The following is a 22,413-nucleotide window of genomic DNA, read 5'->3' on the forward strand; positions in this document are numbered from 1 at the left end:
AGTCTGAGATTCTTTTTGTTCGAAGGCCTTAATGTGGTTAATTTTACAAATGGGTCATTCTACAGAAACGTCCACTTTTTTATCTACCCATAGGAGTCACTGGTGTTACTGATCGTCATCGGTGTTACACATAATAAAGGAAACACCCAAGACATTTTTAATGAAAAGTGCATTTTACTAAATGGCTGCTACAGAGCATCAAACCATATGTTGTCAATCAGGGAATATCCACTAAAATATGCAATTTAATCGATTTATATTCTTTTTTTTCACAATTACCTCAGAATAAAGTGGGTCACACCAGTGACTTCAGCTAAAAGCTTCATATGAAATCATGAGCTAAATGAGAAAAACTCTGATTACTGAAAGACACAGTGGACTCACCATGTGCTTTTCTTCATAGATCCTCAGAAAACAGGTAAAAGGAAGTCAAGTGATGTCATCAGTGTGATTTTTATTTCAAAATAGAGATATTTTGTTACGCAGTAACACCAGTGACACGACTCCTGGGGACAACAACTTTCATTGTATATTTTATAATATTTATTTGCCATTTGTTTTCTTTATGTCATTTAATTCATATATTTCATAGTCATGTATAGATTATTGTAGTTAAAATTGCAGAAAAACATGTTTTTTTACCTCAAAATATGGCCTCAGCCTTCACACATGACTGTGAGGACGAGCTCTTCTGTGGTGCTTGGAATTTTAGATAATTGATTTAAGAACCAATATTGCTAAATTGAGGCTCAAGAAGGGGTAATTGTTAAAATAACACACACACACACACACACCATCTAAACCGCTTATCCTTCTGGGTCACAGTGGGGTGCTGGAGCCTATCCCAACTGTCATCGGGCGGAAGACAGGATACACCCTGGATGGGTCGCCAGTCTATCGCAGGGCAGACAGACAGACAGACATACACATTCACACACACACTCACACCTAGGGGAAATTTAGCATTGGCCTGACTGTATGTCTTTGGACTGTGGGAGGAAACCAGAGTACCCGGAGGAACTCCACGCAGACACGGTTCATTTCTGTTATTTATTTCCAGATTTAAATGAAAAAATACCAGATTTGGTACTTTGATATATTGTTATCAATATGGTCTCAGACTTTTGGACTGTATGTCAGTCAACAGAGGACACCTAGTCTATAAGGCTGGGTATCATCCAAGTTTTGATGCTAATACCAAAATCTTGACTTTGATACAAATTCCCAAACGATGCTTTTATCCTGATAATTTCTTTTAAATTACAAACGGAAAGTGGGTGTGGCTTAAAGCAGAAAAGAATGTGAGTTGCAAGAAGTAGTGTATTTACTGGCCCATAGTGAAATACATACCTATCAAAAAGCTTAAATAACTTGTACACTGAATGTAGTTTAGACAGCTAATTGACAATATCGACAAGCATGCTTATTGGCTTACAGGTGCTAATAAGACTGATTGCTTAGGTGCTGCATGACTGGAATTTTTGATACTCAGCAATATGAAAGTAATTTGGCCGCTACCATAAAAATATTGAATACTCAGCCCTACTTGTGCAGAGGCATTGCCTTTGAAGTATCGCATGGCCTGATGGGGTTTATATTGAACTGTTTCTATGGCAACAAATACAAAGACTCAAGGCAAAGGAGCCTCTGCGGTAAGTCAACACTAAAGGGTGCTATTAACTGAGGCAAGAATAAATAATCATGATTAAAGTGTGTACATGACTGACCTTCCTTCATGAGCATCTGTAGTAAAGACTGCAGCCTGTCCAACAAGGCTGCAGTTACCCTGTAGCGAAATCTGCCTTCCTGCTGCGCAAGGCACTGTCCGAACAGCTCATCTGGAACGCACAGAAACAGCATGAAAGGGCACACAAATAAATGCAGCGTCCACTCACTGGTCACTTTGTTAGATAGAAACACCTGCCATATAGCTCCACTCACCTCGTCATCCTCTAGACCCCATGGGTCAAACAGATATCAGGCCCGTAGCATAATCCTACCTGGCCTGTGAAATTATTTTCATTTTCTTTAATATTAGCCAGTTTCACAACGTGCCACACTACAATCCCCAGCATGCACTGCAGCATAATGTGTGTAATGTAATCTAGCCTATTGTAACATTCATATTGTTGTGTACTGCAGCCTATTCATTCATTTATTTATTTATTTAATTAATTTTTGAATATTTCAAGTATTCATTATGTAATATTTCAAGCTTCACTACAACTGCTTTTATTTTGATGTTGGTGTTTTGGCATATGTTGAATAAACAATGACCAGCTCAGGTTATAGCAAAATCTTATTTAACAATCAAATAAGAACACAGCCGTTCTCTGGCCCACAGATTTGTAGAGGTTTTTTAATATGGCTCTTTTAGGGGTTGGGTCTTACAACCCTGCTCTAGACCTTCACCAATGGTCAGTTTCTGACCACAGAACTGCTCTTGGCTGAATCATTTTTGGGTGGTGGGCCGCTTAATTACTGGCAGCTGCTCTTTACAGGGTGTGAACACTTCTTGATGAGCGGAATCATTTTGTTACATTCATTTAATGAACATTACAGCAAGTAAAATATTTTCCTTCTGCTGTGAAGTTGACAGCATGACAACATATGCCCTACAGTCTGTTATGGTACACGGACAGCAGGGGTGTCCAAAGTCTGGCCTCAGGGCCAAATGCAGCCGGCAGACAGATTCTAATTGTCCCATGGCCTCTGTTATAGATGTGTTAAAAGTGACCCAAAAACCAGTATGTTTCAGTTTTCCCTTTAACCTGATGGTGGCAGCAGCACCATAAAATCACAGTGTAGTACTGTAATTGGAAACACTGTGGTAACGAAGTTAGCTGAAGTTTAAGAGCCTTTCATCTCTGATGTGACCTGCAGTTTCATTTACTGAATGACATTTAGTCAAGACTAAAAAAGCTCAGACTTAACACTGAGAAAAGGGCAATTTTGGCAAGATTTTTTTTATCGAGAGCCACAAATGCAAGTGACTCATGTTTCAGAAGACTAATATGAATTTTATATAAATAAATATGAAACAAAGAAAAGACATTACAATAAATATTCAGGAGACCAACTACAACAGCTGCAGCTCCCCGAGTCTCACAGCACCAACGTCTCATCAGAGCAAATTCAGCACATAAAGTGATTTCTGAACGTGGCTGCTACACTTATTTGACATGTAAAGAACATTATCTAACAAAACCCATAATATGTAGATTTTGGTTTTGTTTATCTCACAAATTATATTTTTAAAAAAGGAGACACATGAATAGGAATGTACGTACATACATTAGACAGGGTTTATTGTCACTCTTAAACGATTTAATGATTTGTTACAAGCAGATCCAAATTGCCTCTAAAAAGAAGCCTCAAGCATCTTTTATACAGTGACCGGAAACACAGTCGCTCACAGAACTCTCCGATTCTATATGCTGATATTCTGAAAATATTGATATTTTTTAAAAAAAAATATTTTGAATCATTTGTGAAAAATATTTTGGCCCTCAGTGATTTTGACCATGGTACAATCTGGCCCTCTTTGAAAAAGTTTGGACACCCCTGGCCTACAGTACTGTGCAAAAAAATCACAGACCAGTATTCCTCTATTCAATTTCCAGTCAAAAACTTAGAGATTATATATAAATTAATCTGAGTCAAATGAAAGTACATGAGAAAATAGGTGTTTCCAAAGCTGACGTTCAAAAAATAATGAATTAATTATCAAGATATAGAGAAAATATGACTCCTACGAAGTATGCAAGACCTGGTAGATCAGCAAAACTGCCCCCATCAGATAAACAGTACTAAAGCTTTCATCTTTGACAGGTATGAGAAAAACAAGCTTCAGATCTGAAAAGGTCCACAAGCGTTTCTGTCCATCCTCCCACTGTGAGAAGACTTCAACATGATTGAATGTGTTTGGGGTTACTTGGATGGTGAGAAGCAGAAAATGCAACCAACTTAGACTGAACTTTGAACTTTTGAAACCCCTGCAGATTTTAGAAAAACTGAAAGCAGTTCTTTTAAAAAGAATGGAAACTGCAACAAAGGCAAAAGGTGGACACACTAAATATTGATACACACACTATCTAAGCCACTTATTCTCCTGGGTCGCAGGGGGTGCTGAAGCCTATCCCAGCAGTCTTTGGGTGGAAGGCAGGAAAAACCCTAGACAGGCTGCCAGTCTATCACAGGGCAGATAAACAAGCATATATTTTCAATCCTAGGGGCAATTTAGCCTGACTGCATGTCTTTGTGTGTGTGTGTGTGTGTATATATATATATATATATATATATATATATATATGTTATGCTTTCAGATGCAAATACTCCTTTTGTGCTAAGGTGACTGTTCACGTCTTTATGAGTCATTCTTACTCTTTCCTTGTACCTTGTCCTTTCCTTCCCTCCCTCACCTCTTTCCCTTTACACAGAACTATGAAAGCGAGACGTTATGGTTGCCTCAGTGATGTCATGGTTGCCATAGAGATGGTGTAAGATCCTTGTCATTGGATAAGAGCAGGTGATGGTTAAAGGCTGTGTTTACATAGGCAGTGTTTACAGAGGCATTTCTAAAAAAAAAAAAAACTACTGCACAAAAAAGAGCGCAAAATCATTCAGTGTATGTGAGTGGCTACTCCAAGGCCGTTAGTCCAAAGAAGAAAACATACATGCTAATGAAAGAGAAGACAGACCACAAGAGTAGGACAGCATATCATATAGACACATAATTCCATTAAAGTTGGGACAGTAGGTGAAACAGAGAGCATTGATTTTAAACACCTGAACTCACTAATTAGGAGGGATTTCCAAATTCTTTTGGCCAGGTAGTGTACTTTGGATTTTGAAACAGTATTGATATCATTTAATCATTTAATCATTTAATTATTAATATTTTAATGTGTTTTAAGCCCACTGTTTGACTACCAATAATATATTACCAATACACACTTCTGTTTTAATCCATGAGATGGAGTTTGTACTGGGAACGGTCTGATAGGGTAGAGGATAACACGCTCACTCTGCATACAGAAGAAGGGGGTTCTATCCCACCATTCAAACAGGAACAAGAAACTTCTTATATCAATAACAGTACATCACTGGAATATCGCTGTTGGGTTCATTTTTGACGTTTTTTTCAGTTTTTGACAGTTTGAAAATGTCTGTTGCCCTTTACATTGTGTGTAAATTTCACGAAGAACGGACCAAAACAAAACAACCCAAAATAATTTGGAAAAAAATTCTGGTTCCATTGACTTACATTAAAAGTATAGTATTTTTTTTCCTTCTACTGTAAAGTTACCATTTTGGAGATACCAATAAGAGGCACTGGGCGAGATTTTTAACATTACATTCATCTGCCATTGTAAATTGCTCTAGATAAACACGTATGGTAAATATGTAAGGATAAACATTGATCTGACAATTTGATAATTTTACTTGAAGTTTAAACTGCATTATAAATAAATAATAATACAATAAACACATTTAACTAAATCATCATGCTTGCTGGCATGTATTCTTGTACTACTCGTTTCACTGTGAAGCTTTGGTTTGAAATAAATTGTTAAAATCTTGAAATGCCCCAAAGAAAATTGTCCACTGTTTTTCTCCAAGGATTAAAAAACAACATAATTAGTGACAATGGGATGAACCGATTCCCAGAGAAAAAAGGGTCTCTTTACCAAAAGTGTCACTGTAAAACTGTGTAGAGCTCAACATACCAGGTCAAATAAATGTTAATGTCTGTTATAAACTTTAAATCAAATAGATTATCCTGAACGTAATGTCTTCTAATTACTGCAAATGACCAAAAAATGCTCATGTGCACTGGGGTCAGCGCAATACTTACATACTATTAGAAAACCCATAGAGGCACTAGAAAATTACGCATTATCATAGTGGCAGCAACACAGGAAGTAGAGATGTGGATGGGGATAAGTTTGATTTATGTTCATTGTAAGAGGCTGGCACTAGTTGTGTGAGTGTAGCTTGACTGAGCATGAGGTTTCCACACCTCACATCAACAGTCTGATTGGTCAATCCTGAGCTCAGATGCATAAAGTTCGTTGAGCAAGAGAGAGCAGAGACAGCAGGGAGCATCAGCGGATGCTATGTCATTCACATGCGTATATCTGTGTTATGATATGATATGTTCTGTTTCATGTTATCCAAACAACTGAAATGATAGATAGATAGATAGATAGATAGATAGATAGATAGATAGATAGATAGATAGATAGATAGATAGATAGATAAAAACATATAGTATTTAGCATGACATCATGGTGTGCGTCAACTATACACTGCAAATTTTTGACATGTGGCCCAAACCGAAGATCTAGCTCTGACAGATATACAGACCAGTCAATAAAAAGGGTGCATGCAATAACAAAAACAGCCTGTTTTAATAAAGGAAAAAAGCTAGATTAGAAAATGGTCATATAAAAATTAATTGCAGCTGTTTTTGGTACATAAAGCCACAGGAAAGTCATAAAACACAATAATAATGCAGGACACGGCCCTTTAAAAATAAACATACTGAGAGACAGAGCGAGGATAAGAGAAGACTAAATGGTACTGTGCATTTACAAGCATATAGTTGTTTACAAAAGGTACCTCAGTGACAAACATGCACTGTACAGATCAGTTGAAATATGAATAAATCATAAACCCCCAAACGAAACCCTGAAAAGTCTAATGCATGCATACTCACCATCCCAGCAGACCTGCTCACTCGAGCAAAGGCCTCCATCAAACAAACAGCCTGAGAGAGAGAGAGAGGGAGAGAGAGAGAGAGAGAGAGAGAGAGAGAGAGAGAGAGAGAGAGTTAGAAAGGACAATGCAAGGAGCAATAAGAGAAAGGAAAAAAAGACAGACTGAGCGTGAGATGGAGCGAGACAGATAGCAGATGACACGGGTCTCTTAGTAACCGATAGTGAGGAGGCAGACCACAGGTAATTGGCTCAGTGATGGAGATGAAATGCTGCGGCTTTAGGAGCGAGTGAGTGCGTATGTGTGTGTGATATGACTTGATAAGCGTTAGTGACCTTTAGGCCCACACAATATGAATAAAATTCCACATCATAGTGCTAGACACTACAACTTCAATATAGCTCAGCACTACCAATGTAAGGCTAACAAATGCTAAAAGAAAGCAAAAACCCATTTATTGAAACACATCATGGATCTTACAAAAACGTCTTTAGGGATCAATAAAGTTGGTGAAATAATACAGTGAAGAGTGCTTCTATTTAAGCTTTGACTTCACTTACAATTTTCCCTTTATCTTGCTGTATAAGCAGACTTATTCAGCTATTTGTTTTTAGATTATTTTAGGTTATTAGAGTATTTTCATATAGAGAAATTTGACAGTAAGGTAGGGGGAAAGTCATGGGCTGGAGGATAGGGGACCAGTCCTGTGACCGAAAGGTCACCAGTCCAATCCCCTGAGCTGACAGTATGTGACTGATGTGCCCTTGAGCAAGGCACCTAACCCCCAACTGCTCCCCGGGCGCTGCAGATAGGGCTGCCCACCGCTCTGGGCAGGTGCGCTCACTGCCTCCTAGTGTGTATGTGGTGTTTCACTGCATGGATGGGTCAAAATGTGGAGGTGAAAATTCCCTGTTGTGGGATTAATAAGGGTCACTTAATCTAGGTACACTGTTAGAAATAAAGGTTCTGTGCAGGCACATTTTTTGTTCATCAAGGTACAAACAATGTAAGTGTTCCCTCAAAGGTACAACAGTGGTTTTAAGGTCTGATTGTGAACCTTAAATAAGTTTTTCCAGGTGAAAAGTTTGTATTTGTACCTTTTCATATCCGAATGTTTTAAAACAGAACAATAAAATAAAAGCCTGGAGACGAGACGGGGTGTGTGGAGTCAGTACAGCTTAGAACATATCATTTCAGTGGATTATGGTACAGTTATGATCCCTGACTAAAGGTACTGAGATGGATCCTTGAGGGTCCCACCCCAGTGCCAGGAGGGGAACTGCCCCAGTGACAGTTTACTGCCTTCTCCATTTAGAGTGAAGCATCTCTGAACGTTTCTGAAGCCTAAACGATAGATTTTCTAATGTAGCCAAGCTGCCCATTTCTGTTTACCAGTGAGATGCAGATGGTGCTGTAGAGGCCCTCCACTCTCTAACAATCAATTTACAGCCTTGCATTAAAGCGGTGTGAGTCCAATCAGCCTCAGGGGGCTGTAGATCTGACAGAGTCGAAGGCTCCCCCAAGATGCACAATCCATGTGAGAACTCAATGTGTTTGCCCAGAATTTTCTCAGCACATTACTGAATTTCAGACTAGAAAAACTGTATATTAGGACACTCCCACATCAAGTGCCTGACTCCACAATGCCAAGAAGTGGACCTGTCTAGTAGGCCGATTCTATGTAGTCTAGACCAGGAGTTTACGGAAACACATGGTTCTTTTACTGCCCTGTTGTGGCTCCACAGCAGAATTAGATTTGTAGGTAAAAATAAAATAATCCTCCTTTACAGTAAAATAAAGCTCTGCTGATCGTTCAACACAGTTTAACAATAAATGGTCTTAAACACTGGAGTTAATGTAGAACTGCTGATTCACGCTTTAACTCTGAAGGTTGGCCACAGACTGCTGGTCACACAGCAGCACAGACAACAATCTCACCTAGCAGGTAGCTAACGAAAAAGGCAAAGAGGAAGATTTAAGCCGAACGAATGGACTTATTTGCATTTATCTGCAACAAGAAGCTATTAAACACAAAAAGCCACAAAGCTGAAATCAGCTTCTCACTTGCCAGCTTCTTGTTTGAATTTTTACATTCCACCTTAAATGGTGCAAAAGTTAGCTGCACAGTTAGCTACATTCTGGTGCCTCAGGCACCATTTAAGGTGGAACGGGAAAATTCGAACAAGAAGCTGGCGAGTAAGAATCTGACTTCAGCTTCATAGAAAGTCGAACATTGAGAGACATTTTTACAAGAAACTATTCTTTTTTGGAAAAGTTTCCTGCTAGAGATGTGAGAAAAGCAGCTATAGCTGTGCTAAAGCTTAAAGCAGTACAAAGTAAGTCTGCCTTTTCGTTTATATTATATTTTTTAGCCTAGACTAGGACATCAGCACATACTTAGACATATTTACAGCCAAGATGGTGAAACGTTACTCCAATAAAATGGAAATGAAATGCTGTGGCTCCCAAGGTGGTCAGATTTTTGTTGAAACTTGAAAAAAATGGCTCTTCTTAACGTTTGGGTTGCCGAGCATGATCTAAACAAAGTCCGATACACTGTTTATGATCTTAAACTTAAACTTACAGAGTGCTGTTAAAAGAAGAGGTGATGAAACACAGTGGTAAACAGGCCCCCGTCCCAATTTTTTGGAACATGCTGTTGGCATCAAATTCAAAATGGGCATATATTTTTCAAAAAACAATAAAATTTCTCAGTTTGAACATTTGATATGTTGTCTTTGTAGTATTTTCAATGAAATATTGGGTTTAAATGATTTGCACATCATTGCATTTTGTTTTTATTTACATTTTTCACAGCGCCCCAACTTTTTTGGAAATGGGGTTGTGTTTGTAAAGTTACATTTGTTCACTAACATAATGCTAGCACTATTAGCATATATGCTAGAAGCCAGAGAATGAATGGTTTTTGCTCATATTTTTATATTCTCAAAATAAAATGTACATTTTGCTTGACTGTATACATTATTCTGAGTCACTGTGTTAATCATTGTGAGTCGTCCATCAAAATATATCATATTCTGTATATATCTTATCCTACAGACAGATAGAAAAATAGTCCCCAAATAAAAACATTATTAACATTATATACAGTATAAAAACTTAACATAGTAAAGGAAATGTTTGGATTGTAGAAATTGCGCCCCCTGGTTCCTATCACCACCACTGTAAAGAAGTCACTTTCTCTACAATGAACCATTTCACATCAAACTACTCTGAGTGATGACTGAAATATGCAGACCTTTTGTTGAAAAATCAGTGGAATTTCTCTTTGAAATGAACGTTTTTTTCCTTTTCCTATAATATATCAGTGTATTGCATTGCAAAGGCCAGGATCACAACAACAACAACAAACCGTATATTGTGCAGCCCTGGAGACCTTTAAGCTTTTCCGCTACACAGAGAATCTCACTCTCGCACAATGTGTGACCGACCACCTGCTGCAGTGCAAACCATCCGCATATCGAGGGCACGTTTCCACTCAGCAACCAATCTGCAGCCTGATCTGATTTGCATAGACAGTGTGGAGCTTATCAGGCTCTGTCAATCTTCTGCTACCACAGCAACAGACAAGCAGTGCATGCAAACACATGGTCGTCATCCTGGAAAGAATCCGCAAGTGTTTGGTGTAAAACAAACAGAGACAGTTTGTTTTTTCTCTCGCTCCCTTTTTCCATTATTGTAAAATGAAATGTAAAGTCCATGTCTCAAATCCTGAGAAACACGAATCTCTCTCTTTAATCTCTCTCTCTCTCTCTCTCTCTCTCTCTCTCTCTCTCTCTCTCTATATATATATATATATATATATATATCAAGAAACATGCATTTAACAGAAAATCACAGAAAAGCATCCAGCACTAAGTACATTATCTCTAACAGTATTTTATTTGTCTACTCAACACAATTAAAAAAGATGGTTCTTCAAGGGTTCTTTAGTATACAACTATGAACGCTCAAAGAACCCTTTGCATGACTAAAGGGTTCTTTGCATCATGAAAGGTTTCTATAGAGTGATGGATAGTGTTCTGTAGATGGTTCCATATAGAACCTTTTTGAAAAGATTCTAAATAGCACCAAAAAGGGTCTTCTATGGTTACGAGCTTAACATCATAACAATAGAAGAACCTTTTCAAAAAGGTTCTATATGGAACCATCTCCAGCACACTATCCATCACTCTATAGAAACCTTTCATGATGCATAGAAACCTTTAATCATGCTAAGGGCTCTTTGAGTGTTCATAGTTCTATATAGAACCATTCTCTTTGCTAAAGAACCCTTGAAGAACCATCTTTTTTAGGTGTTCAGGTGTAGATAAGAAAAGAACAAAAAAGAAGAACATTTTGCACTAGAAAACCAAAACTGGACACAGACGAGACCTCAGCATTGCTGAATGAGTTTGGTCTACAAAATGCAACCAACTTGTAAGAATGAACTGTAGAGATGTGGAAATCATCCCTGCAGATTTCTTGAAAAAACTGAAAGCAAGGACCAATAAAAAAATGAAAATTGTGATGAATGCAAAAGGTGGACACGATAAAAATACATAAAAATGATATTATGTTTCGTTGCTGAGTCTTTCAAATCCATGTTTTTTGCTTTTTTCTCACACTAAAAAATGAATAACGTGTACTTTTTTGGAAATGTAAGGGTGGTCTCTTACTTTTGCACAGTATCTTAACCTCAGTGCCAAAAAAGAAATGGTTCTGTCCTTTCACAGTTAAAAAAAAAATAAAAGAACTTTATGAAGTCAGGTCCATTTAGCTGGTCCTGACGTTGTACGCTGTTTTCATGTTTTCGTCCTGAAAATGTAGGAAAACAAACACAGATACACACGCCATGCATAATTGAGTCAGAGCCCTAAACGTGGTTATGAAAGTGGGAGTTCCCTGCTGATTTTCTCTGTCTTTAAGTCTGCAGAGGGAGCCTCCTCTGCTCCTTCTCTCCGCTCTGCCGGGGCTTCCCGAGGGAGTGTGTGGATGTGTTTGGAAGTGTGTGTGAGGGAAGGAGACAAAAAGTGAGAGAGAGAGAGAGAGAGAGAGAGAGAGAGAGAAAAAAACACAAGAAAACAAGACTTGTGTCGAAGAGTAGAAGGGAAGACACACTGTGATGGAGGAGGTTATATGCAGTGACTCATCTCCAATATCCTCCTGCACAGGATGAGCATAAAATAATGAGAAACCACTTGGGACTCAGTCAGATACGGAGACCTCGCTGAGCGCCCACACGCATCGCCAGTCCAATATTTTCACTGGACTGCGTAGACCATCTTCTGTAGGCACAAGCGCCGCATGTTGACGTCCAATATTCGAGCCTGAATCACACTTAAACACATGCGTTTCATTAATACACTTCTCACAGCGTAATGCTGTTTGTACACAAGGTGGCTATTCTGAGGAGAGCACTTAGCAAATGAATGAATCCTAAATGTAATTAACTGCTCGCTCTTACCTGAAGCAACAACCACCAGACTTACCTCTTAATCTCCATGACCAATGAGTGCGCACAAATTACACTAAAGTCACTCGCGCCATCTGGACAGATGCATAAACAACTGACTTTGTCTCTTGACACACACATATACACAAGTGATAAGTGGCGCACTCTTTTTTTCCAAAAGCCCAATCCCATTTCACCCCTCGCCCCTACCACTGAGCCCTTAGCCCTCTGTTTTGCGTGTTCACGTCTAGTGTTAGGGTGTCCCAGTTTTTGTTGAGATAGAGGGGTAGGGCGAAGTGTTAGAGCTACACGACCCTCCAAACGTACGTTTTTCAGAGGCACAATCCAAACAGAGTGTTATGAGAAAAAAGGAAAACCAGCAAAATGGAGCACAAGAGACCAAAGAAACCCACAAATGTGAGAATTTTCTCCGTTAAAAAATTCCAATATCCACTGTATTATCTTAGCGTAATGTTGTTTCAGTGTATTATGGTCGTTTTCTTCATAACAAGCATTAAAAATCACTAATAATAACATGCTAATGTCTCAGTAGCTAGCTAGCTAACTTTCCCGTTCCACCTTAAATAGTCCAGCAGTTCTGACGCCTGAAGCGCCAGAATGTAACTGCTGCACCATTTAAGGTGGAACGGGAAGATTTGAACAATAAACTGGTTCAGCTTCGTATCACCGAAGAATTAGCAGTGGGCGATAATAAATAATTGTCCCCCTATTTGAAAGCATATGATTCCCTAAATGTAACTAAAGCCCAGCAGTGAGGAGCTGAACTTTACCCTCCTCTGTTATCACTGAAGACAGGCTGGGTTGCCTACAGAGAAGCGCTAGTAGTCTGTTAATGGAGTGATGCTCTTTTTATTTGAGGGTCCCATTTCAGAGGGAAGATTTCAACCACTACCCCTGTAACTCAGTTCCAAGGGGTTGGGGTGACACTCGAAAACAAGGGGTAAGGGGTAAAAAGATGAAATGGAATTGGGCCAAAATGTCTCCATAATTAAATCAGTGTAAATGTAAATGAAGTTATTTAGAGTGGTTTAATGTAATATAGTTTATTGTAGAGAAACTTTCCAGCTTTGATTTCTTTATAGTGGGGGTGATAAGAACCAGGGGCAGAATATCTACAACACAAACTTAGCCATTTTATCTACTATCCAAAAGTGAATCTGGTCAAATAGTGGAAAATCTGAATAAAACAAGTTTATTTGGGTACTATTTTTTGCCCCATATGTGCCTCTCTGCCATGAACGGATAAAAAAATAAAAACATTTTAGGCAAAAACCTTCTTGCAAAACTCTCGTAATGCAATGTCTTAAGTACAAGGCAGCAAATTCATAACAATTCCACATAATAACTTGCTGTGAAGTAGGAGGCAGTAAACTCACTGTGAATGATTCACTGTGAATGATTCAGACTCAGGAAGTTTCTCTAGAACAGCATTTCACATCAAACCACTCTGAATGAGTTTGTTTACATCTCAACTGTTTATTTCTGTAGAAATCTTGAAAAAATTAAGAAGTAAAAATAACCGTGCCAAAAAGGCTTCTTTATAGCGAGGCCAAAGAAGCAGGTCTGTAACTAGGATCAAAATTTTATTTGCGTACAATACCTTGCTCATTTTTATCCCATAATTTCTGTTTTCAGTTGAAAACACATATTAAAAGCTTATGCTAAACTAATGTATAGTCTCACCTTGTTTTTAATGTTCTGACCTTCTTTATTTTAGCCCAGTTTAATGTGGTTTATATTTACCTCTCTCTCTCTTTTTTGCTTGCTCTGTCCTTACTGATTAATGAAAAAGCATACATTAAAAAATGTCCAAAGGTCTGCGTCTGTCAAACTCTGCGTTTATATGGAGCCCCCAAGGTGACCTGGTGATTTTTTTTTATAATTTGTGGCCTTAATATATTAATTTGTGGCCATGAGAAAACTTGTGTAGTAATTCATGGCCACGCCTTATTAAAAAATAATCACTATGTCACCTTAAAGGCTTAAAGGCATGGGTCTATATAGAACCATGTACACTCAAAAAACCTTGTGCATGAATAAAAGGTTCTCTACATGGGGAAAGGGTTCTACAGATTGATAGAGTGTGTGCTGTAAATGGTTCTCTATAGCACCAAAAAGGGTTGATGTCAAGCTTGTAACACTAGTGGAACCATTTTGGGTGTTATGTAGAACCTTTTTCAAAAAAAAAAATCAGATCGTAGAGCCCACACTGTTAAAAAAGAAGGTTCTTTAAGGGTTCTACAGTAAAGAAAATAGTTCTATATAGAACCATGAACACTCAAAGATTGCATGATTACAGGGTTCTTTGCACCATGAAATGGTTCTTCAGAGTGATAGAGAATGTGCTATGGATGGTTCCATATAGACCGTTGTATATAGAACCAAAAGGGTTCTTCTATGGTTACAAGCTTAACATCATAACAATAGCAGAACCCTTTTTTGGTGCCATATAGAACCCTTTTCAAACAGGTTTTATCTAGAGCCATCTATAGCACATTCTCCATCAATCTGAAGAACCATTTTATGATGCAAAGAACCATTTAATCATACAAAGAGTTCTTTGAGTGTTCATGGTTCTATATAGAACCACTTTCTTTACTAAAAAGCTTCACTTTTCACTGCAGTGTAAGGACAGCAGGTAGCACTGTAGGCTACTCATGTAGTTAATGATACATAATATAGTCTAATCTACATTTGATTTCTTAATTACTTTACATGATTCTAGACCATCAATACACTATTAACAGTGAACCTTCTCATGCTTATTGGAGTCTGTTATGAGTAGGTAACACAATAACAGCTTTGTATGACCATTGAATTCTCATTTGATCTCTAATATACTCAACAGCAGAGGCTGAAGCCTAAATATAGCAGTCACTGTCACCAGACAGCAACACCAGATTTAGCTACCAGCTGTACGAGTGGTCAGAACAAAAAACTACACTGTGCGCTTTGCATTTTACAAGCATAATCTGTTAATTAACCCTTGTGTGGTGTTGGGGGTCTGTGGGACCCATTTTCAGTGTTTACCAAAAGAAAAAATGAAGTGATTTATTATTATTTCAACCCCAGATTTCTTGTCCTTTGTTCATTTTCTGTGAAGAACATATAAAATAACCCATTTTCAGTGTCTTCACTCTGTTCACCCCCCACACATTTATATTACACATGTGGTGTTGGGTGAACCTGCGGGGAGTAAAAGTGTGGAGGTGCTGTGTCCTTCACTCTGTTCTCCTCCTGCATGGCCTGCTGTTAGTGTGCGTGTGTCTGTGTGTGTGTGTGTGTGTGTGTGGGTGGACAACATGGACAGGCTGCTGACTGGCTACAGCTGCTAAAGGAGAACCCTACGCTGGCCACTTGTGATATTTTAAACATCTGGTATTTTTACATAAATTGTTATGGCTGTGTTGATTTAATAAAACCATAATGTGGTGGGTCCACCAGACCACTGAGTAACAAACACATCAACACCACACAAGGGTTAAACCATCATAAACTCTCACATTCATATCATATCCCCTTTAAAAAGAAGGTACCATTTTCAAAAAGGCGCTACATAGAACCATATACAATCGATTCTTCATCTATCTATCTATCTGTATATATATAAGTTTTAAGGGGACAGTGCATGAACACACAGAGTGGGGAAAGGATTAACAGAATAAAAAAAAATCGAAATAACCAACATGGGTAAAATTACTGCAGTTAGAGGTTCTGAATGTCGGTTTCGATTACTTTTCAATTAATCGCCCAGCCCTACCACTCAGGCACTGTGCATGTGAGGTAATGTGATCCATTCTGTCATTGCTGTCCTTAATAATATGTTTATTTTGATAAAAAAAATAATTTATCATGCAGCCTTAGTCCAGGACAATGAGTGGTTATAAGAAAGCTTTATTTTTAACATTGAAGATGTCTTCTCTTCCAGTACAAACACACCAACTTTCCTGAAGTTTTGCTTTATTCTGAGCAGACTTGTACCCCCACACAGGGTGATGTGAGACTCATCAGAGGTGACTCATCCAGCGGAGGAGGACAGAATACAGATGGAGATTAAACACACAAATAAATGAAGATTCAAACAACCGACAAGCAGAAGCCTCTATCTCTCAGTAAGGTATGAAAAATAAGGAAATGATCTAAAATAAGTGTGGCTGATATGGCCAAACGTACCATGATGATACTTGAAGACTCCACAATACGTTATGCATCTTAATATTAGTTTATCTGAGGTTGCACCAGTAGTGCCAAAAACTATATCAGAAACTATTATACAATGAGTGTGTTTACATGCACTCAATAATCCGATCATAATCAGATTTCTGCAGTTACCCAATTATTCAAATGGTCATGTTAACACCATACTCCGATCTAGTAATGCGATTAAGAAATCTGATAAAGAGGCTGGATTTTAGCTCAGTAATCAGATTTCTCAGTGAATGTGAACTCAGTCTGCTCATGTGTAAAAACAGACGGCTGTACCGGAAATAAGCGAGCAGCGTGCTGAAACCAAAGACAGGAAAGAAATAAAGGACTTAAATATTCTTAATCTTCTAGATGATGTATGTTTATATTTTCAGGTAAGGTTGCGCAATGTTTTAAAAAAATGCCGTGGCATGAAGTTTGAGTTTTACATTTATTGGCCTGCTGTAAAGCAGAAATCTGATTACTGTCTGACTGTCTGTAGACCTGCAGTTTCCCCATTATATGATTACACAAGTGCATGTAACTGTGTTGATCGGATTACTGACAAAATCTGATTTTCTGCAGCTACCGGATTATTAAGTGCATGTAAACACACTCAATGAGATATATTCAATGTTTTACTTATTGACCTGCACTAAATCTAATTAAACAGGACTAATTGTTAAGGATGCACGATGATATCGAAATCATACCGGTATTGGCAGATAATTGATTAAAAAATATCAGCATCAAACAGATGTTTACATTTTAAACTTATATTTGATAACAGAATTACAGACATATCTGCTGAGTTTAACATTAGAAAATAATTAAACATAAAATATAACAGTTTGTACTAACATTAATAACATCTGCACAAGCCACATTTTATAAACATTAAGTGTACATTAAAATGTGTTCTCTTTGACCCGGAATGCCCAAATTTTTGCATATGACAGCACATTAATCTGGAAGGGCAGAATGTTTAGGTGATGCTGGGCTAATCTGCTAAAATATTTGCACTGAATTCATTTTACTGCATTTGCAACCCTACAGAAATAACCTCTAATCTAAAGTCATCACATCAAATCAGTTTCTAGCACAGCGCTGGACTCAGTGCTTGAGCACAGCGTAAATACATACATCTGCATTGACTCCATATTCTCAAAACACACAAGACGCAGTGCTCCTGATGCACATCGGTCTCTGTCCATGGTGCTGAAATGAATCTACACGGTGCTGCGCCATCTCACCATGATGAGGTGAGGCAAGCTGACCCAAACTGTTATTTACAGCCCTGTCTGTGACAAATAGTAGCCATGCTACACAGAGACAGCTGAAGACAAGCCAGATTTATTGAACTGCACAGCTTTCACCACAGCCATCTCACATTCCTTCAGTCTTCTCTGATTCTCTACAGACCGACAGCAGACTGTATCTGGCAGTTTCTCCACTCAAAATGTGTTTACAGCTACTTTTAGGGCCGGCTGCCGGGACTTGGATTAAGCTCGGCTTAGAGTAAGTGGCAATAGTGATTCATCTGTTGAAAGCCATACACTCTTAAAAAATAAAGGTTCCTAGGGTTTCTTGAACATGCAGTTCTAGGAAAAAACCTTTAATAGAACCTTGAAATTAAACTGAGGATCTCTGAACTTTAAAGATTCTTCTCACTCACATAGTTTAGTTCTTTAGAGAACAGCCTGTAGTGGTTCTTCTGTGGGAACACTGCAACTTTTTGGGCACCGTTTTGTAAGAGCATAGTCTTTATCTAAAGGGAACAGTTTTCCTCTTAGCCCAAACACAGTTAATCAGCCAAGACATGTCTGATTCCACATTCCACGTACCAAGAGTCAGTTTCTGCTGCAGGGGTCTATGCCGCCAAGGGCCTCCCCACCATCTCCCACTGCCTTTACGACACTGCACCGATTCCCCATGCTGGACCTTGCGGGTGGTGGGCCCACATGGTCCCCCCAACGTTGCCTTTTTCGGGGTGAGCCCGGCCGGGTTACGTGGGCTGCCCGGCCACCAGGCGCTTGCAGAGGAACACTACCCCCAGGCCTGGCTCCAGGAACCCTCTCCCGGGCAGGGTACATGGTTTGTGTTCTTTAGTCATGGAGGATTTTTGGATCGAGTTAGTCTGGGTCTTCACTCCAGACCTGTTCGCCGTGGGAAATCCTACCAGGAGCATATTGCCCCCAATGACTTTGAAGATCCCTAGACCACACAAGCCCTTCCACCATGGCATGGTCCCGATCCAGGAAGGGATGATGTCTGAAGTTTGATTCTTCACTTTTGAACTGGAGCTATGAGACTAATATAATGGAACTGGTCTACCCAAAAAGATTTGGAGTGACACAGACTTCCATTACTAAATCTACTTCCATTACTAATCAAGTGTGTTTGGAGTAAGGAGAACATAATCTAGACTTCCTTTAGATGCAGTCATACAGAGTATTTTTTATGCAAAATGGTGCGTTATTGACAAACTTATCAATTCTGATTTTTTTACAGTGGTGGTGATAGGAACCAGGGGTCAAGATGTCTACCCTGAATATATAGCCATGTTGTTTACAATCCAAAAGGCCCAGAGAAGCTACCTGTGTTCTGAGTTTTTATAAGTAATGTCAAAATGGTGCCAAATTGGGAAAAAATCCATGTTCTCTGGGGACAGTTTGATCAGATCACCCTGCATGCACCTCTCCACCATGACTGTATTCAAAAAATACATTTCAGTCTTACGTAAAACAGGCAACAATCAGCAGGCGGCATATTCATAACCATTTTGTGTAATAACTTTCTGTGACTGAGCTTTTAGAGGCTTCGGACGTCTGGTTCCTATCACCACCACTGTGACCTATTCTAACTCCAAGTTTCTTTTGAACAGCATTTCACATCAAACCACTCGAACGATTCTGTTTACATCTCATTTAAATGTAACATCTATGAACTATCCCTTTAAAAGTTATAGTTGACTTTGCTTAATAATACAAACATATAAAATGCATCCAAACTCCACAATCAGCCTCCACGTTAGGCACAGAATAGCCTGTGACACAAAAATACCATTTTGCAAAGAGATTTATATTCATAAATTAGAACAATAAGAGTTAATGGTACCACTTTAACATAAGACTACCTTTATAAAGGGTTCATGAGTGGTTTAAAATGAGTTAATGGTTATTAATTAGATCATAAAGACCCTAAAATCATTAACAAGCATTTACACCACATAAATAAACAGCCACAGTGACTCGTTGTTTGCCTAATAGTGAACCCTCATCATATTCATATTCATCAAATATAACAGCTCACGTTTGCTCTTTTTATTAATGTGTTATAAGTACTTATTAATGATTTGTAAAGTGTTTATGACCTAGTTCAGTGGTCGGCAACATGTGGCTCTTTTACTGTCCTGTTGTGGCTCCACAGCTGAATTAGATTTGTAGGTAAAAATAAAATAATCCTCCTTTACAGTAAAATATAGCTCTGCTGATCGTTCAACACAGTTTAACAATAAACGGTCTTAAACACTGGAGTTAATGTAGAACTGCTGATTCACCCTTTAACTCTGAAGGTTGGCGTGGAGACTGCTGGTCAGCATAGCAACACAGAGACAAATTGGCTTATTTGCATTTATAATCACTCCAGCTGGTTTCCTGATACGTTTAATCTGCAACGAGAAACTGACAAACACAAAAAACTCACAAAGCTCAAGTCAGTTTCTGGTTTGAATTTTCCCGTTCCACCTTAAATGGTGCCGCAGTTAAATTCTGGAGCCTCAGGCACCATTTAAAGAGAAACTGGGAAAATTCGAACTAGAAGCGACTTCAGCCTCACAAAAATCAAATGTTGAGACATTTTACAAGAAACTGTTCCACATTTGCAGAAAAGTTTCCTGCTGGAGATGCAAGAAAAGCGGCTACAGCTGAGCTAAAGCTTAAAGCAGAGCAAAGCAAGTCTGAGTTTTCATTTATATTTTTTAGCCTATGCTAGTATGTTAACACATACTAGACATATTTACAGCCAAGATGGGAAAGTGAACATAAAATGTGGCTCACAAGGTGGTTTGATTTTTGTTGAAAGGGCAAAATGGATTTGGGTTGCCAACTCCTGAGCTAATAACCACGAACAAACTCATTTTAAACGTTAAAGTATTTAATAAAACCTTTATAAGGTTAGGCTTAGCGTAAAGGGGCACCAAGTTAATTCACAGAAAGCAACAAAACCGCTAAGCACGCTGGGAAGCTTTTTAGGCAAAAGACTCTTCAGTCTGTAGCACTTGCCCAAATGAACTGATCTTAGGTAGATTTACCTCATTAACTCATTAGACAAGAAACAGTGAGCGCTACTAGATTTGTATTAGTCCTTTAAACTAATAAGCGAAATAAGAAGTGCAGCTATTATGTTTTACGGTGCGTAATGCGCCCTGAATCCCAGCCTGCGTTGGCTGCATATGCCTTTACACAAAAGGCACTCTACAGAGGCAGGCAGGGCACATCTGCGACACTGCTGGAACATTGCTGGGCCAGCTTTACTTCGTGGATGAGTCATAGTGCGTGCTGACAGCTCCGTGAGAAAAGGATGCCATCTTTTTTTTTTTCCCCAAGAAAAAGAGACTCGATTGGGTTCCAGCGGTGAGCAACGACTGTTCACCCCAACAAAGTCTCAGCGAGGCCACCAACACAAGTCACTCCACTGACTTCCTCACGTAGTTTACGCAGAGAGATCCTCGGCGTGACTGCAGAGCCAGAACAGAAAGTCTGTGGCCACAGAGATGACTGACCCCAGAGTTGGTGCTGTGGTCGGCGCTATTGAGGAGTGAATGAATCACGATTCTCTCTACCATTGACATCGGAGTGGGTGACTCATGCTGTTATCTGGCATTGTATTGGCCAGCGCAGCTACGTGGGCGCCGAGTGGCTTTTCAGTGACGTCGCCACATATTAGATTAGCAAAAACCATGAACAACATGCGAGAGCAGTTCCAGCTGCAGCAGCAACACTTTAATACACGGTCAAGGGTGGAGGAGAGGAAAGCGCTCAGGGGGGCTGTATGGGGTCGCTTTACGAGAAAAGAAGCATCCAGTACTTTTAAAACAAAGTGAATAAACAGTAAAAACAACAAATCAGAATCCTGATTTATTGCTGCCCCCCTTGGATGAGGATGTAAACATGACAAACCAGAAGAAACGGCTGCCATCCGCTTCAAACCGCAGCGGTAAAACGAAGCTGAAGAATTTTTCCGTTCCACCTTAAACGGTGCAGTAACTGCTGCACCATTTAAGGTGGAACGGCAACAATCCGACCGGACTTAAGCTTCCCAGCAGTAAACATGTGCACTAACGTACCGTATCTCGCGCAGCTGCAGAGCTGACAGCACGCAGTCATCAAAGTGAGGAGCGCGCAGAGCCGCGAGGACTTCATGGTCACTCCGTGCAACAGCGGACGCTTTCCTTACTCTCGCTCTCTCTCTCTCTCCCGCTCACGCCCACATCGCTGAAGCCGCGCGCTGGAGGAGCGCCGGGACGGAGCGCGCGCGGGGAAGAACAGCGGAGGAAACTGGAGGAGGAGGAGGAGGAGGAGAGGAGGGAGCAGAAGGCGGGCGGGAGACCCGCGGTGACGTCACGGCGCTCCGTTCGGACAGAAAACACCGTGTGATGCAGCGGCTCCCGGACCCAGACGCGTAGCCCCAGCCTGCACTGCAGCCTCTGAGCCTCAGCCAACGGACGAGAGAGAGCCGAGCTGAACTGGGTTGAAAACGCAGTCTGTTCAGTGAATTCCCACGGACACACTGCAAAATCTCGTAGAAAGCTTCCCAGAAGAGTGGAAGCTGTTGGGGGAGGCGTGGTGGTGCTGGGTGCTGGAGTTTTTAAACATTGTGTCCACTCACTGTCCACTCCTATCTTGTCAGTCCACCTTGTAGATGTAAAGTCAGAGACGATAGCTCATCTGCTGCTGCACAGTTTGTGTTGGTCATCCTCTAGTCCTTCATCAGTGGTCACAGGACGCTGCCCACAGGACGCTGTTGGCTGG

The 22,413-nt window shown here is 39.7% G+C and overlaps 1 protein-coding gene across 2 annotated transcripts in view; it reads right to left on the reverse strand.

Moving 5' to 3' along the window:
* The window catches only part of ptprnb (protein tyrosine phosphatase receptor type Nb), a 57,445-nt gene extending 35,512 nt beyond the window's left edge, over window positions 1–21,933 (reverse strand). The window contains exons 1-3 of one of the 2 annotated variants that reach the window (XM_036569828.1): window positions 21,729–21,804; window positions 6,722–6,772; window positions 1,728–1,838 (exon numbers count right to left, since the gene is read on the reverse strand). In XM_036569828.1, the coding sequence (XP_036425721.1) occupies window positions 1,728–1,838; window positions 6,722–6,772; window positions 21,729–21,804 (238 nt within the window). Of the gene's footprint in view, window positions 1–1,727; window positions 1,839–6,721; window positions 6,773–21,728 lie in introns of both variants that reach the window. The other variant, XM_036569830.1, reaches the window with a different exon arrangement.
* Between the last annotated feature and the right edge of the window lie 480 nt (window positions 21,934–22,413).

This window comes from Colossoma macropomum, unplaced genomic scaffold (assembly GCF_904425465.1).
Source record: "Colossoma macropomum unplaced genomic scaffold, Colossoma_macropomum, whole genome shotgun sequence".
Lineage (NCBI taxonomy): Eukaryota > Metazoa > Chordata > Actinopteri > Characiformes > Serrasalmidae > Colossoma > Colossoma macropomum.